At 45.9% G+C, this 18,295-nt stretch overlaps 1 protein-coding gene across 1 annotated transcript in view; it reads right to left on the bottom strand.

Moving 5' to 3' along the window:
- Window positions 1–4,740: 4,740 nt before the first annotated feature.
- Window positions 4,741–18,295, bottom strand: part of LOC142312567 (uncharacterized) — a 79,952-nt gene continuing 66,397 nt past the window's right edge. The window contains exons 17-21 of the mRNA XM_075351559.1: window positions 13,562–13,738; window positions 13,357–13,480; window positions 13,134–13,201; window positions 9,551–9,671; window positions 4,741–6,698 (exon numbers count right to left, since the gene is read on the bottom strand). Of these exons, the coding sequence (XP_075207674.1) occupies window positions 5,140–6,698; window positions 9,551–9,671; window positions 13,134–13,201; window positions 13,357–13,480; window positions 13,562–13,738 (2,049 nt within the window). The 3' untranslated portion in view covers window positions 4,741–5,139. The remainder of the gene's footprint in view (window positions 6,699–9,550; window positions 9,672–13,133; window positions 13,202–13,356; window positions 13,481–13,561; window positions 13,739–18,295) is intronic.

Raw genomic sequence — 18,295 nt, 5'->3', positions numbered from 1 at the left:
CTTTACAATGCAAGCAGAGGTGACACAGGACGTGGCAGATGGGAGAGCTTCCCCTTAGGCTTGTCCAGGCATGCACTGTGCAGGCAGACTAGTGCACAAGGCTTGTTGCTAGGCAGATTACAGGGGAAGTTACAGGGCTCTTAGGGATCTGTAGCCGGGGTATTGAGCTCTTAAGCAGTCTTCTGACTGTTCTGTCCCCACTTAAAGGCGATGGAAGGTGCGTAGTTGTGAGAGGTTGTGAGAGTCTTACCTTCGTTTTTCCTATAGGTGGGGCAGACAGGACCTTGAGCACTCCAGAGTGAAAACATGCACAAGCTGAGATGAAACAATGGTGGTTTATTTTCTCCAAAGGTCAGGACATGCAGAGTGCAGTAATCCAAGTACCTGGCATTGAAATCTCGAGTGATGCTTGCCTCTGTAGCTACTACGTGTGGTCAGAAGACTTTGCTCCTAGTAGCTCAAGTAAGGGATGTTGCTCTCACAAAAGCTCTGACTGGAATGACAAGCCAGGAAGTGATGCAAGAGGGTCATCAGACACTCCCATGGGCTGAGCAAAAGAAACAGAGGAGCTGAAAAGTCTGACCAGTAGATGGCAGCAGAGACAGGCATGAAAAACATTAAATAACAGTTTAAACTAAGACAAATAGAACGGCACAGCGGTTGTTTTGTTTTTTGAGGCCGTGTTAATTTTGGGGTGGAGCATGGTTCCGTTAGGCCGTGTGGGCCTCGTTGAAATTAAGTGGGCCTGATTTCGGATGAAGAAGGTCCATTAGTGTGGTAGTTGAGTATGTGGGAAGATTTTGGGATTTTCTGGGGAAGACAGCTCGAGCCTCTGTTGTTGTCAGAGGGTGTGATGGCGGAATAAATTGGTCAGGGGAGACCGGTAGTGATATTTGGCTCTGGGGAAGCTGCAAGGTCAGCTGTAGGGGAAATTTCAAGGCTATGGATTGCAGTCGTTTTACAGCGGGGTTTCACTTTAGCGGTTTCCTGGGAGAACTAGGTTTGGGGTGCGAAGTGACCCAGTAGCATAAGCAGTGTGAGTGTCATCCTGTTGTTGTATCTCAACCCCAGTGGTGGTTTAATTCAGCTGGAGACAGGAGGAGGACTGACTGTACAGGGTGACTGTACAGTGGTTCTTTGGTCGGTACTGGGGAGGACGATGGTACAGTCGGTACTGCATTTAATTGGTTATAATAAGGCCAGCGGGGCATGGTGTGGATTCCGGTATAGTTTGGGAGCTTGTGGCATGGTGGGCCTGAGTGGCCGTCAGAGGGACCCGGTGGCTCCTGCCACCAAGGATCAGGGGAGTGCGGTGCAGTAAGGTGGACTGGGTACGCTGGATGGTGCATATATGGGATGCTCAGAGTTTAAGTGATAGATGGAAAGGTTTTAATGGTTGGTTTGGCTTGCAAGTTGGGGGAGCAAGCGTTGGGTGTGTGGGGGTCCAGGCCACGCAAGGTGTCACGTGGCCTGTTCTGTGGCGGGGGTAGGTCTGGTCCAGAGGCGGTTTAACGGATAATGTTATTTGATTGGAGAGTCACTTGTAGGATATAGTGGCTCCGGTTACAAGGATCTTGCAGGCATGGGTCCTGCAAGGTGGGGGGTATTGATCCGTAGGTGATTCATACCTCATCTCCGGCCCGGTGTGTGTTGCGGCCAGGGATCATGTTTTGGTGGTGGAAGGTGGTTTCTGGACCGGGCCTACCCAGGGTTACGTATTGTATTACGTACTGTATTATTATTATTATGGTATTACCTATTGTTAAATGTTGGGGACGCCCGTTGGACGGCGCCTCCTTGTGTTAGTGTGTAAACAATAGGCAATAAAGGGCTGCTGTGGCCATTTTTTACCAAGTCGCAAGCAGTGTCCGTGTATTATTGATACCGGGTAAGGGTAATTGGGAATAATATAGGAATCAACGACCGGAAAATCCCTCCTGGAAATGTCATGAAGAGTTGGCCACTCAGAAGAGGGATACTATATTAGACAAATGGAACCTGTTAGAGTTTGCGTAACAATTGGTTACGTAAGCAACTTGTTTTCAAGTGAGATATAGACTGGTGAAGAAAACAGAGCAGTCAGAAGCCTGCTTTAGCTGTGGAGGGGACGCCCATTTCACCACATTGTGCATGCCAGGAATTTCTCTGTTGTCGCTGTTTTTGCTTCTCGCAGCTGATGTGTTGCTCCAGGTGAAGTTTTGTTTTCTCATGTAGTGTGTAATGTAAGTACTTTACCTTTGTGATGTATATTATGCAAAAGTGTATGTAATATCACACTATTTCCTATTTTCTGTAATCATTTAATCATTAAAATAAAATGAACTGCCTTCTTTAAAGCCTTATCCGAACCTTTAGATACTTGGCAAAACTTTTCCAACATTCTGGACATGAATACAGCTTCTCCCCTGTGTTACTTTTCTGATGTTTAAGGCTATGTGCGCTCACTGCATCTTGAGTGCATCTTTTCATCCTGTGGTCACAGAAAACGCATCCTTGGCTCAAAAAACGCATGAAAGAACACATGCGTTCTGCCACATTTTCACAAAAACAAAACAAAATATGATAGGAAAAGATAATTGATAGTTAGCTAGGTTAGATAAAAAGAAAAAACAGCTATAGTTCTGTTTATTTTAATTACTTTCTGGTACAAATATATGTGTGGCGCTTCCTCCCCCCTCAACTTTTCATATCCAGTACAGGAATAGCAGCAGCTGCGGGCTGCAACCCTCAGTTGTCTGCTGTACCTTGGCTGGTTATGAAAACTAGAGAGGATCCCACGCTTTTTTTTAAATTATTTGATTTATTTAAAAAAAAAATTACATGGGGTTCCCCCCATTTTTCTAATACCAGCCAAGGTACAGCAGACAACTCGGGGGCTGATATTAGGGTGGGAAGGGCCATGGTTACTTTGCCCTTTCAAGCCTAACAATAGCAGTCCTCAGCTGATCCAGATGCATCTATTAGATGCGCCAATTCTGGGGCTGGACCTGACTCTTCCCATTGCCCTGGTGCGGTGGCATTGGGGTAATAAGTTAGTGGCAGTCCACAACTGCCACTAAGCCCTAGATTAGTAATGAGGAGTCTATGAGACTCCCTCATCACTAATCTGTAAGTGAAAGCAAATACACACAAACACCCCAAAAATCCTTTATTTGATATAAAAGACAAAAAAAGCCCAATCTTTCACCCATTTATTAACACCAACAACACCCCTGGAGGTCTGACTTAATCCACACGAGGTGCCACGACATTTCAGCTCTGCTACATTTGAAGCTCCCAGCAAGCGTCATAGAACATGACTGTCCACTGTGAAGTTCAGGCAGTGAGTGAAGTTAGCCACGTGATCAGCGGTGCAGTTACTCAGGTTAGCTGCAGCCACTGCTGAAGGTTCCCACTGTTTACAGCCTAACAATAGCAGCCCTCAGCCAATCCAGAAGTCAGGCATCCATTAGATGCGCCAATTCTGGGTCTGGACCCGGTTTGTCCCTTTGCCCTGGTGCAGTGGCAATTAGGGTGATAAACACTTAATGGCAGCCCACAACTGCTACTAAGCCCTACATTAGTAATAAGAGGAGTCTGTCAGACTCCCCCATCACTAATCTGTAAGTGAAAGCAAATAAACACAAACCACTCAAAAATCCTTTATTTGAAATAAAAGACAAAAAAAGCACAAATCTTTCACCACTTTATTAACCCCCAAAACACTCCTGCAGGTCTGACGTAATGTACACGAGGTCCCACGCGAATTCAACTCTGCTACATTTCAAGCTACCAGTGAGCATCATAGAACATGACTGCCCGCTGTGAGGTTCAGGAAGCGACTGAAGTGAGCCACACGATCATCGGTGCAGCCAAAAAAAGATGCACTGTGCGGACAGCAAAATAGAAATCTCATAGACTTTGCAGTAAAAGATGTATTGTGCGCACATAGCCTAAAATAATGCTCTCTATGTACATGAAAATATTTTCTCCTGTGTGTGATTTCTCACATGTTCAGTATAATAGGATTTACTTGTGAAAAAATTACCACACTCTAAGCAGCAATATGGCTTCTCACCTGTGTGACTTTTCTGATGTCTAATAGATGGGATTTATGTGTAAAACATTTCCAACATTCTGAACATGAATATGGCTACTCCCCAGTATAAATTCTCTGATGTGTAACAAAATGTGATTTCTGAAACATTTCCTACATTCTCAACATGAATACCGTTTCTCTCCCCTGTATGAATTCTCTGGTGACTAACAAAATATGATTTCTGTTTAAAATATTTACCACATACTGAACATGAATACGGATTCTCCCCTGTGTGAATTCTCTTATGTATAACAAAAATAGATTTTGTGCCAAAACATTTTCCACATTCTAAACATGAATAAAATTTCTTCTCTGTGTGTTTTTTTAGATGCATATCAAGAGTTAATCTCGTTTAAAAACATTTTTCACATTTGTAACATGAATACGATTTCTCTCTTGTGTCAGTTTTCTGATGTCTAACAAGATCTGATTTAACTGGAAAACATTTCCCACATTCTGATCATGCATATGTTAAAGGGGCGGTTGAGGGTCTTGATAATAGTGGCAGAGCCTGATGTCCGGCTGTAACGCAGTCCGGTCTCTTTTCGCTGCACCCCAACCACCTCTTTAGTGCAATACAGTAATGAGCATACTTTTTCTTCATGCATCACAAGCACTGACACGATCACAGGTTCTTTTAATCAAACTTCTTTATTTGTCAACGTCTTCAAAAACAGTTTTTTATCTCGCCTTAGTCGGGCAGATTTTTGTTTCCAGAAGGGGTTACTATTAGCAACGGATAATTCATACATTTTACCGACCGACCGCTTCCCTGGTACTCGGGTGCCCGTTTTCTCTGACTAAGCTCCTCCCCTTAATTAACTACCTCTAGCCCAGGAGTACCAGGGAAGCAGCTTACACATTGTGGCCACCTAGTGACCGTTTGAACACACTATACCATTATATAAAATTGAAACATTACACACAGTGGATTTGCAAGTGTGGGGCGGCCAAGCCTTACACTCCCTTACACTCTGTATATGTGCATGTAATGCTCCCATTGGGGCATGAGGCATTTTGGGTTACGTCCGATGTTACCCCCATCTTGATCTGGGTCCTCGTTATGAATAAGGTTTCTCTGCTGGGTGGTTTCTTAGATGCATATCAAGAGCTAATCTTGTTTTAAAACTCTTTTCACATTCGGAGCATGAATATGGTTTCTTACTTGTGTGAGTTTTCTGATGTCTAACAAGATCTGATTTAGATGTAAAACATTTTCCACATTCTAAACATGCATACGGCTTTTCACCTGTGTGTTTTCTTTGATGTATAACAAGATCACAATTTCTTTGAAAACATTTCTGACATTCTGAACATGAATAGCGTTTCTCTCCTGTGTGAATTCTCTGATGACTAACAAGACTTGATTTATGTTTAAAATATTTACCACATTTGGAACATGAATATGGCTCCTCCCGTGTGTGAATTCTCTTATGCTTAACAAAACCAGACCTATTACTAAAACATTTTCCACATTCTAAACATAAATAAGGTTTCACCCCTGTGTGGGTTCTTACATGACTATCAAGAGCTATTCTTGTTTTAAAACCTTTTTCACATTCGGAACATGAATATGGTTTCTCCCCTGTGTGAATTTTCTGATGTATAACAAAATCTGATTTATTTGTAAAACATTTTCCACATTCGGAACATGAATATGGCTTCTCCCCTGTGTGAATTCTCTTATGTCTGACAAGATCAGATTTATTGATAAAACATTTTCCACATTCTGAACATGAATATGGCTTCTCCCCTGTGTGAATTCTCTTATGTCTGACAAGATCAGATTTCTCGCTAAAGCATTTTCCACATTCTGAACATGAATATGGCTTCTCCCCTGTGTGAACCTTCTTATGTCTGACAAGACCAGATTTCTTGCTAAAGCATTTTTCCCCTTCTGAACATGAATATAGCTTCTCCCCTGTGTGAATCTTCTTATGTCTGACAAGAACAGATTTTCTGCTAAAACATTTTCCACATTCTGAACATAAATACGGCTTCTCCCCTGTGTGTTTTCTTAGATGTACTAAAAGATTTGATCTATTTGTAAAACATTTGTCACATTCGGAACATGAAGACAGCTTCTCCCCTGTGTGCATTCTCTGATGTACAACAAGATTTGCTCTGGTGTTATAACATTTTTTACATTCTGAACATGAATATGGCTTCTCCCCTGTGTGAATCTTCTTATGTCTGACAAGATCAGATTTTCTGGTAAAACATTTTCCACATTCTGAACATAAATACGGCTTCTCCCCTGTGTGTTTTCTTAGATGTACTACAAGATGTGATCTATTTGTAAAACATTTGTCACATTCGGAACATGAATACAGCTTCTCCCCTGTGTGTATTCTCTGATGTACAACGAGATTTGCTCTGGTGTTATAACATTTTTTACATTCTGAACATGAAAATGGCTTATTTTCTTTTAGGTTTACAGTTGCTGGATATTTCATACCCCATCCGTGAATTTTACTTTGCTCTTCAGTCTGTGATGAAGCAGAAGATGAGGGTATATCTGTGACAATTGCATGTACGTCATGTGTATCTTGCAAGTTATCAGGATTTTCTACCTCTAAATCAGAAGTCAGATGTCCCTCTGCGCTCCTATTACAGTCATCTGCCAAAAATGTAATCTAATTTGATTATTTATGAATAAGAAAAAAAAACCTATAAACACATGTTGCAATTTTACCAACATCAGTATGTCACACGAAAAACAACCCAAGCAACAGAAAATATAAAATAAGAATTATATATATATATATATATATACATACACACTTTTTTGTTTACAAATTGAAGATTTTTCTTTCACCACTACATAAAATACAAAACTATACAGGATTGGCATCACTGTGGTCGTACTGATCTGAAGTCATATTTCAACTTCTTAGATATCATTAAAAAAAAAACAAACGCAATTGTGGGATTTGTTCACCACCTCCCCATCCAGTACAAAGTACAGTAACGTGTCATTCAAAACTACAACTTGTCCCAGCATAACACAAGCCCTTATATAGCGATGTCTCCAAAAATATAGAAAGAGTTATGGCTCCTGAAAGAAGAGGCGAAAACAACAACAAAAAAATGAATGGGTTGCACCGGGAAGAGTTTAAAGAAAGGGTTAATGAGGATATTATAGAATATACAATGAGAATATGCAATTTAATTGGAATAATTGGGATTGAGAATCCACATTTCCCAGCTCTTTGTCTACTTGGAATAAATTAGTTGCAGTGATGCAAATATTTTTTCATATATACATGTAATATTCCCATAGCCTGGCATAGTCGAAGAGGGTAAGAAGATATTCAGCTCTTTTACCACCCTCCCGTATTTATGTCCACATATAATGTACACCACTGGGTATAAAGAATGTGAATATATAATATTAATATTTAACTTTTATTATCACCATTAATCAAATATAAATATTGTTAAAATGTCCCTATTCTTGAGCAAGAAATCCCAGTTTGTGGGATGGGAGAGGACATGCCCAGACCTCAATGTTAATTCCCAGTCTAATATTGGGAATATATTATCCCTTATATAATGGAGTGATAATATAATTAGTAAGCAGCACTGTGATCATGACACAAATTATTTTATAAGTAAAATGAAATAGACACTGAACAAAAATGAAATGCAATACATTTTTTTTCTTCCATTTTTCATGAGCTGAACTCTAAGATCATGACTTTTTCTATGTACAACAGGCCTTTTTCTGTCAAATACTGTTCACAAATTTGTCTAAATCTGTGTGCCTTAGGCTGGCCAAAATAAAGGGCCACTGTAAAATGTGCAGTTTTCCAGTAACTGAAGGGGATTTGGAGAAGGAGGAGGGGCAGAAAACCAGTCAGTGACCATTATTTGCCTCATGCAGTGCAACACATCTCTGCATACAGTTGATCAGGTTGGTGATTGTGGCTGTGGATTGTTGGTCTTCTCCTCTTCAATGGCTGTGAAGTTGCTGGATATTGGCAGGAACTTGTCCTCGTTGTCGTATTCGCCGATCCAGAGCCCTAAACCTGCTCAATGGGTGACCTGTCGTGGTGAAGATGCTGCCATACAAGAACTGGGATGTTTTCAGCTTCTGGGAATTGTGCACAGATCCTTGCACCATGGGGCCGCACATTATCATCTGCAACATGAGGTGGAAGAACAGGACAACAATGGCCTCAGGATCTCATCATAGTGTCTCTGTACATTCAAAATGGCACCAATAATGCACCTGTGTTCGTTGTTTGTAATATACGCCTGTCCATACGATAACCTCACTGCCACGATGGGCTTCTATATTCACAGCGGTGACATCAGCAAACCGCTCATCCACATAGCGCCGTACACACAGTCTGCCATCTGCCCTGTACAGTGAAAACCGGGCTTCATCCGTGAATCGAATGTGAACATTTGCCAACAAAAGTCAATTACGACGACGCTCTTCAGTCTGGTGGAGACCCCCGATGAGGTTGACGAGCTGTAGATGAGCTTCCCTGAGATGGGCTCTGACAGTTTGTGCAGAAATTCTTTGGATTTGCACTGTCTGTTGCAGCCGCTGTCCGGAAGGCCGGTCTCAGACGCTCCAGGAGGTGAAGATGCTGGATGTGGAGGTCCTGAGCTGGTGCGGTTACACATGGTTTGTGGTTGTGAGGATATTCTGCCAAATTCTCTGACACACCTTTGCAGACGACTTATGGTAGAGAAATGAACATTCAATTCACAGGCAACAGCTCTGGTGACATTCCTGCAGTCAGTAGCAAACTGCACACTCCCTCAAAGCATGTGACATCTGTGGCATAGTGCTGTGTGATAAAACTGCACATTTTAGGACCGTTTCACATTTGCGCTATTTTAACAGATTCGGGCTCCGTTACAAATGCAGTACAGATCATTTATTTACAGTGGAAGCGCGACATCATGTGGACACAAGCGGGTACTGCATGACACACACACGCGCCATAGTAACGCGCTTCAAATGTAAATAAATGAACTACTACATTAGTGACGGATTCCGTTAGCGTCAAAACAACGCAAGTGTGAAACTAGCCTTAGAGTGGCCTTCTATAGTGGTCATTCTAAAGGCACACCTGTGAAATAATCATGCTGGCCAGTCTAAGGCACACCTGTGCAATAATCATGCTGTCTAATCAGCACCTTGATATGTCATACCTGTGAAGTAGATGGATTATCTCAGCAAAGGACAAGTGCTCAGTAACACAGATTTACACAAATTTGTGAACAACATTTGAGAGATAAAGGTCTTTTGTACATAGAAAGAGTCTTAGATTTCTGAGTTCAGCTCATAAAAAAAAAAAAATGGGAGAAAAAAAAAAGTGTTCTGTTTATATTTTTTGTGACTCTGGTGAAAGTGAGATCTGGTGAGAGATCCATTTACCAATTTTAATATAAAACTGCTGCATCCAGTGAAGAAGAGGAATATGTGATCTGCATTCAGTGGCCACTACTCACCGGAGCCGTCATCTGTCGGAGTCTCCTTCTTACACTGCTCGTCACCCCTCACATATTTCTCCTCTTCTTCCATTATGTCTGTAGTAGGACAATGGTTCAGAACTTCATCCTGATTGACAAGCTGTGAAAACAATGTGCTAAAAAGTGACCAGGAACTTGGAAACTTCACAGGGAATGAATAGATGACCAGAAAAGATCATTAAAGTGTTATTCCCCCCAAAAAAGCAAGTTATCCCCTATACATTGTACACTGTGTGCAGAATTATTAGGCAAATGAGTATTTTGCTCACATGATACTTTTTATTCATGTCGTCCTACTCCAAGCTGCATAGGCTTGAGAGCCAACTACCAATTAAGTAAATCAGGTGCTGTGCATCTCTGTAATGAGGAGGGGTTCGGTGTAATGACATCAACACCTTATATAAGGGGTGCTTAATTATTAGGCAACTTCCTTTCCTTTGGCAAAATGGGTCAGAAGAGATATTTGACGGGCTCTGAAAAGTCCAAAATTGTGAGAAGTCTTGCAGAGGGATGTAGCAGTCTTGAAATTGCCAAACTTATGAAGCGTGATCACCGAACAATCAAGCATTCCATGGCAAATAGCCAACAGGGTCGCAAGAAGCATGTTGGGCAAAAAAGGCGCAAAATAACTGCCCATGAATTGAGGAAAATCAAGCGTGAAGCTGTGAAGATGCCATTTGCCACCAGTTTGGCCATATTTCAGAGCTGCAATGTTACTGGAGTATCAAAAAGCACAAGGTGTGCCATACACAGGGACATGGCCAAGGTAAGTAAGGCTGAAAAACGACCACCTTTGAACCAGAAACAAGATAAAATGTCAAGACTGGGCCAAGAAATATCTTAAGACTTATTTTTCAAAGGTTTTATGGACTGATAAAATGAGAGTGACTCTTGATGGGCCAGATGGATAGATCAGTAAAGGGCAGAGCGCTCCACTCTGACTCAGACGCCAGCAAGGTGGAGGTGGGGTACTGATATGGGCTGGTACCAGCAAAGATGACCTTGTGGGACCTTTTCGGGTTGAGGATGAAGTGAAGCTCAACTCCCAGACCTACTGCCAGTTTCTGGAAGACAACCTCTTCAAGCAGTGGTACAGGAAGAAGTCGGTATCGTTCAAGAAAAACATGATTTTCATGCAGGACAATGATCCATCACATGCATCCAACTACTCCACAGCGTGGCTGGCCAGTAAAGGTCTAAAAGATGAAAAAATAATGACATGGCCCCCTTGTTCACCTTATCTGAACCCCATAGAGAACCTGTGGTCCCTCATAAAATGTGAGATCTACAGGGAGGGAAAACAGTCCACCTCTTGGAGCAGTGTCTGGAGGCTGTGGTGGCTGCTGCACGCAATGTTGATCGTAAACAGATCAAGCAACTGACAGAATCTATGGATGGTAGGCTGCTGAGTGTCATCAGAAAGAAAGGATGCTATATTGCTCACTAATTTTTTTGGGTTTTGTTTTTGTGTCGCGGGCGGAGGAGGAGGACGCTGCGCTCACCCACTGCTCGGGTCCGGCGCTTGCTACTGCTGGCTACTCGGTGGCTTGAGCGGAGGGCCAGATCCCAGGGACTCAAGCGGCGCTCCTCGCCCGTGAGTGAAAAGGGGATTGGTTTTGGGGAGTTATTGTCCGTGACGCCACCCACGGTTGTGGTGAGGTTGTGACCCCACCGCTGCTCTGAACGGGGATCCCGGGAGCGATGGCAGGGAGCAGCTTGGATGTTGGTTTCTTCCCCTCCGTGGGTAGGGGGATTGGTTGTCCCGGGGCCCGGTGAGGGGGAGGGTGTGTGTGTGGCAGGTGGGTTACGGGACCTGGTGAGGTGCAGGGTCGCGGGGGCAGAGCGGTGCCGCACGGCACAGTAGTACTCACTCAGCCAATGATCAATGCAGAGTCTTTGATAAAACACACGGCAGGATGAACGGGACCCACTGACGGTTGCGGTGGTTCTAGCTCCCGGAAGGTTGATGGTGACTGCCTTTCCCTGCACCTGGAAGATGTTTCGGTACTGATGGCTTCCCACCGGTAACCCGCTCCCCAGCTTGGATATGTGCTGAGGGAGCCCCTTTTGCCCGCAGGCTCTGGCCCTGGGAACTGTAGCCTTGGCGGTGACTGTATTTCCCTTCACGGTGTGGACTGTTCCCTTCTATCGGGTCTTGGATGCTGGGGAACCCTGGAGGTTCCCTTCGCTGACGGATTTGACATTTTCAACGGCGACTCCTAGCCTGGTCGGGGTCCGTAGGCCCTGCCGAACGGTGCTGGCTTCTCTTTGTGTCCCGTTCTGGTACCGGCGGGCCACCGCCCGTCCCCGGTCCTTACGGTGCACTCCAATCGGCCTCTCCTGCAGACGGTCACCACCGTCCGCCAACCTTGCTGCTTGTGCCCGGGCCACACACCCGGACACGGTCAGACAGTTGCTCCTTTTCCACTTCTCCAAACTACACTCCTCTCACTTTCCCTTACGGAACTAATCTGCTTTCCTCTTCCTGCCTCCAGGACTGTGTACTCCTCGGCGGGCGGAGACCAACCGCTCGGCTCCACCCCCTGGTGTGGACATCAGCCCCTGGAGGAAGGCAACAAGGATTTTGTGTTTGACTTAGATGTGCCTAGCCGGGGCGTGGGGTGCGATGTGGTGTTTCTGTGACGACCTGGCTTGTCCAGGGCGCCACATTTGCATGTCAGAAATGTTTATTTCTAAATTTTGTGCAGTTATATTGGTTTACCTGGTGAAAATAAACAAGTGAGATGGGAATATATTTGGTTTTTATTAAGTTGCCTAATAATTCTGCACAGTAATAGTTACCTGCACAAACAGAATCCTCCAAAGATACCATATCTAAAAAAAAAAACACTCCAACTTCCAAAAACATTACGCTTTGATATTTAGGAGTCTTTTGGGTTGATTGTGAACATAGTTGTTGATCAATAATAAAAAAAATCTAAAATACAACTTGCCTAATAATTCTGCACACGATGTAGTTTTGCGGGGATCCGACTGCTGTGACACGAGATCTAGAGATCTTGTGAATGCAGCACCGTTCTGAAAAGAGTGAAGCTGTGCAAGCTCAGCTCTTGCTCCATTCATTGTCTATGGGACTGATGTAAATAACTGACCGATGTACTTCCAAGTCCCACTGACAATGAATGAAGTAGAGGTTGAGCATGCGCACCATCGCTCTTTTCTGGAAGGGGCTGCAGAGCCACAATCTTGATATCACAAAGCCCCAATCTCAGAATCAATGGAGAGACCAGTGGTCAAACCCCCAGTGATCAAGTCATTCCTTATTCCATGGACAGGGAATAACGTGATTTGGTAACATCCCTTTAATTAGCAGGACGACTGAAGCAAAGAGCTGGTCATCTGCCATATAAATCCAACCTGTCAGTTCCTTTTCCCAACATTTTACACAGCCTGAGACGTATGAGAAGATCCAGACCCCATGTAACGTCTGTGGTCCGCTGCCTTCTCCGCCATGTATAAATCATACAATAATGCTCTACGGCAGAACACGACCTGCGCAGCCTCCTACACATCAGATCCCTACAACCTCCTCCCCACCGACCTGATGATCCTGTGACCAGTCCTGAGCTCCGGGATGTCTCTCTGGTGTTGTCCTCTTACTGGTTCTTACTGTAGGAAAGACACAAGTAAATATATACATTATTTGTATGTACTTAATTTTCATCTTTCTGAAAGTTTTTTTCTTCAGTAGCTGGTCAACGTTTAAATATGTCCCTAGAGTGACCAATCCCTTTAACAGATGTGTATTTAGTCCCGTCTATTACCTGGTGATGTGCGGGGCGGATTCTCCTCCATCATGACGTCCTTGTACTGATCCTTGTGTCCTTCTAGATACTCCCACTCCTCCATGGAGAAATAGACAGTGACGTCCTGATACCTTATAGGAACCTGACACATACAATGATACCGTCACCCCCGATCCCTTCATAGCGTTACTGTATAATGTCCCAGCATTCCCAGCAGTGTCACCTCTCCAGTCAGCAGCTCAATCATCCTGTAGGTGAGTTCTAGGATCTTCTGGTCATTGATGTCCTCATGTATCCGGGGGTGCGGTGGAGGCCCTGGGATTGGGCTCAGGGTTCCCCCCCATCCTTCAGGCACAGGGGCCTGACAGCGATCACTAGAGGTCTTCACCACTATGTAATCCTGTGTATGTAGAGACAGTAATAAATATCACTACAGACATTTCTATAGTTCCTGCAGTTACAATGCTGCTTAAACGTTTGTGAACCCTTCAGGATTTTCCATATTTCTGCATAAATTTAACCTAGAATTACATCACATTTTCATAGAAATCATAAAAATAGATAGTCAAATAAAATACAAGAGTAAAAAATAGTTACTTACTGGAAATTGGGTTTTCCAGCCCCAGGACAGCACCAAGGAGAGACATGATCCACCCCAAGGGCAAGAAACCCCCTTTTTTCCCCCCGACCCCTGTTGTCAAGCAGTGTAACACACCACCTCCAAGGAACAGAAAAAATATAAAGAGGAAGAGAATATAAAGGCTGTGGATCTTGGGTCTGGAAAACCCAATTACCAGTAAGTAATTATCTATTTTCCTTTTCTAATGACAGCACCAAGGACGGAAATCCTCTAGGGAGGGAGCACAACATTCAAAACTTTTCTCCCATAGTAAATGTCATTAGACCGCCAATCCAACCTGAGGTGCCTAAAAAATGGAAGGTGAAGACCATGTGGCTGCCGTACAAATTTGTTGAAGAGAGGCTTCTGCTCTGCACCCAAGATGTGGATACAGCCCTAGTGGGGTGTGCTTTCAAGCTGTTGGGGTGGGGGAGGGGTCACGTAAGGTCTCCAGAAGGATTGGAAACCACTGAAGTGTATAGGGAGGCTCTGCCTTTTAAAGCTGTAGGTTTCCTGTCTTTGGGGCAGATCCTGTCTCTTCTTGGTGATGTCGAGGGGAAGGGAAAATATTGAAAAATGATTCAATAGCATGTATATAAGAGGCAACAATACGTGAACCTTTAGGATTAGCAGATAATTTGACAGTGAAATAAGAATCTGGTGTTATCAAATCAACAGAGTGACATTCAGGTGTTCTATTTAAAGAGCAGGGATCTATCAAAGTCTACAACATGTTTGTGGAAATGTATCAAAAAAGATTTACGAGGACTTCAGAAGTTATTTATTCTCTTCAGGCTTGAAAAGGTCATGAAACTATTGCTAAAGAGTTTGGACTCCACCAATCCACAGTCAGACAAATTGTGTAGAAAAATGGAGGACATTCAAGACCAACAAAAAGCAAGGTGTATAGTAATCCACGAGGTCTCAAAGGAACCCAAGGTAACTTTAAAGCAACTAAAGGCCTCTCACACATTAGATAATGGTAAAGTTTGTGTGTCCACCATCAGATAACATTGGAAAATAATGGTGTGCATAGCAAGATTGTAAGGAAAAATCCACAGCTCTGCAAAAGTAACATTGCTGCCAGTCTGTAGTTTGCTAAAGATCACCTGAACAAGATAAAAATTATACTGGAATAATGTCCTCTAGACAGCCAAGACTAATGCGGGCATCACACGAGACGATATATCATGCGATGCATCGTCGGGGTCACGTTTTTTGTGACGCATATCCGGCATCGTTTGCGACGTCGTCCCGTGTGACACCTACGAGCGACGCAAAACGTTTGCAAATCGTGTGCAAATCGTTTATCTGTCACACGTCGCTCATTTTTAAAAAAAATCGTTTATTTTTCTTTGCGCTGGTTGTTCATCGTACCTGGATAGCACACATCGCTCCATGTGACACCCCGGGAACGATGCACTGCAGCTTACCTACGTCCCGCGGCACCCGCCGGCTATGCGGAAGGAAGGAGGTGGGCGGGATGTTTACGTCCTGCTCATCTCAACCCCTCCGCTTCTATTGGCCGGCCGCTGTGTGAGGTCGCTGTGACGCTGAATGTCCCTCCTCCTTCAGGAAGAGGCTGTTCGTCGCCCACAGCGAGGTTGCTCAGCAGGTAAGTACGTGTGACGGCGGTTTAATGACTTTGTGCGACACGGGCAGTGATTTGCCCGTGACGCATATGTGTCACCCTGGGCAAGCCAGGGGACACAGATAACAACACACACGCACCCCACATTCCCTGTAGGTACACCAGCTAACCCACAAATCCTTGTTGCCTTCCTCCAGAGGCTGATGATTCACACCAGGGGGTGGAGCCAGGCGGTTGGTGTCCGCCCACCAAGGAGATCACAGCTCTGGAGGCAGGAAGTTCCAGGTTGTTCAGCGAGGGAGTAGAAAGGAGTAGGAGGTGAACAGAGTGTAGCTCAGGAGGGAGCTAGAGTGAAACAGCAGTGAAAGTGACAGAAAGCCTGAAGTTGGTCTGTGGCTGCGTGCCCAGACGGAGTCAGCAAGGTCAGCAGACAGTGGTGAAGATCTGCAGTGGGACTGTCTGGAGGTTGCTGGAAGGACCACGGAGGCTGTGTGTATCCGGGGGGTCTGGAGCAGTATACAAAGGGCAGTCAGCACCAGAGCAGGGGCTTCTCGGATCCCAGCAAGGCTTGGAGTCGCTGTAAATTGCTAAATCCGTTAGTGAAGGGGACGTAGATCCCCCAACAAGCAAGTCCTGATTGACGGCAAAGGTCCAACCACAACGGGGAAACACCGCCAAGGCACCAGTTTTCCAGGGCCGGCGCCTGCGGGCAAAGTGTGGAGCTCCTCCGGCACAGATTGCAGTCGGGGAGCGGGTAACCGGTGGGAATCCACCGCTACCAAACAGACATTTCAAAGGTGCAGGGAAGAGACCGTCACCGCTAACTGCAGGGAACCGCAGCACCGTGAACCGTCCGAGGGACCCGTCCAACCAGCCGTTTGTTTACCGAGAACTGTGTCGTGTTTACTGGCTGAGTGAGTACCTCAGTGCCGCAAGGCACAGCGCTGCCCCTGCGCCCCTGCACCCCACTGGGCCCCGGGATCACCAACCCCTACCCACGGAGGGGCAACACAACAACTGGCTGCTCCACATCACCATCCCCGGGATCCCCACATTGAGCAGCGGTGGTGAAATCACCACAACCGTGGGTGGCGTCACGAACTATAACAATTCCCACACCCAACCATAAACACCCCTTTTCACTCACGGGCGAGGAGTGTCGCTCGAGAAACCCCGGGATCCGGCCCACAGCTCGAGCCACCACTGAGCAGCTGCCGGACCCGAGCAGAAGGGGTGAGCGTAGTGTGCCGACACCCTCCTCCCCGCCCGCGACAACTTGGCGTCACGAACAGGATCTTACCGCTCTGCCGTCTGGTAGAGGTGCGCCTTGTTACCGCCGGAGGTATCCGGCAGAAAAATTTCAGAAGCCGCCATCTTTGGCGCGAAATGTTCCCACTCGAGCGTCTTCTCGAGCAGTAGAGGCGCGAAGGCCAAAACCCCGCCCCGAGAAAGGAGGGGCCGGAAAGAGCTAAGGGGGACGCGATGGCGGCTGGACGCATGTAGCAGCAGCTATAAAAGCGGAGACGCCAGGACTCTGCAGCAACACTGGGTTCCTGGAAAGCACGACTGCCGAGATGTCCGCCCCACCTAGTACTGCGGAGACTACCGAGCCGGTGTCCGGAACAGCAGCATGGTTGAGGGCCCGGGCGGCAGGGATCTGCCGTCGCTACCAGAGTCAAATCGGCGGGCAGATGGAGCAGTGGGCCGCGGAGGTGGAAGCGCTAGTTGCTGTGGCCCGAGTGTGTGGAGTGGAGGCCGTGATGGAGGAGCTGGAGAGTGACCCACGCCCCTGTGTCCCCGAGGGACCGGCCGCTGCGGCTGAGGGACCCGGTCTACCCCTGGCTCCTGTGTTACCTCCGTCCTACGCACTCGCGTGCTGCACCGCACCTGGCCCGTTGGGTGTGCCTCCCTCTGTGACTGCGGCGGGGGCAGAAGACAGCGACCCCGGGCTTGACACTGAGCCTGTGTCGGAAGAAGAGGAGGAGGTCGTTGCCCTGCCTGGCATAGAGGCCACTTATATTCCCCGAACCGGAGGCAATGGGTATCGGGCAGCCCTTCCACGCCGTAATTGCTATGCACTGGAGGGGCTAGTGCCCGTGTCCTTCCACCCCGAACCGGGTGAGGAGGACGAAGACACCCCGTAGGGCAGCGGATGCCCGTTGCACCGTCCCCGTTGGGACCACCACTGAGTTAAGTTGTTGAAAAGTTTTGAAAGTTGCAGATGATAAAAATGAAAATTACCGAACAGTTACCTGATTTGCTTTGTGATTTGCAACCGGCTGGAGCCGGCACCGTTGTCCCCGTGGGGACTGTTTAAAGTTTATTTGCATGGGAACTATCCATGGACAAGCCCGTGAACTTGCAGGGCACCACAAACGTTAAGTGGCTTGTAAATATGTTGGGTACCGTTACCGTTTCCGCAATACCATCTCCGGAGAGGCAGGTTGGAGGGAGGGCCCTGAGCAGAGCAGGCTAGGGCCCAGCCACCAAAGGAACCGGTGGCCACCCTCTGGAGGGAAGGACAGATCCCGCTCGGGTAACTTGTGCTGGACTGTGGGTCAAGGGGTGCTGCCTGGGTTTTAGGGGCAGCATCAGGGCCAGGTTGCTTGGGTGGGAGAGAGCGGAAACCGTGACCGTACACCGTTGTAACGTTAAAAGTAAATGTGCCTCCCGTCTTGGGAGAGTTGTTATTAAAAATGTATATAATTTACCGTTTATAATGTTATACCGTTTTACATTTTCAGAAA

This window comes from Anomaloglossus baeobatrachus, chromosome 5 (genome assembly GCF_048569485.1).
Source record: "Anomaloglossus baeobatrachus isolate aAnoBae1 chromosome 5, aAnoBae1.hap1, whole genome shotgun sequence".
In the NCBI taxonomy this organism is placed as follows: domain Eukaryota; kingdom Metazoa; phylum Chordata; class Amphibia; order Anura; family Aromobatidae; genus Anomaloglossus; species Anomaloglossus baeobatrachus.
This window is presented reverse-complemented; position numbering and strand designations above follow the sequence as displayed.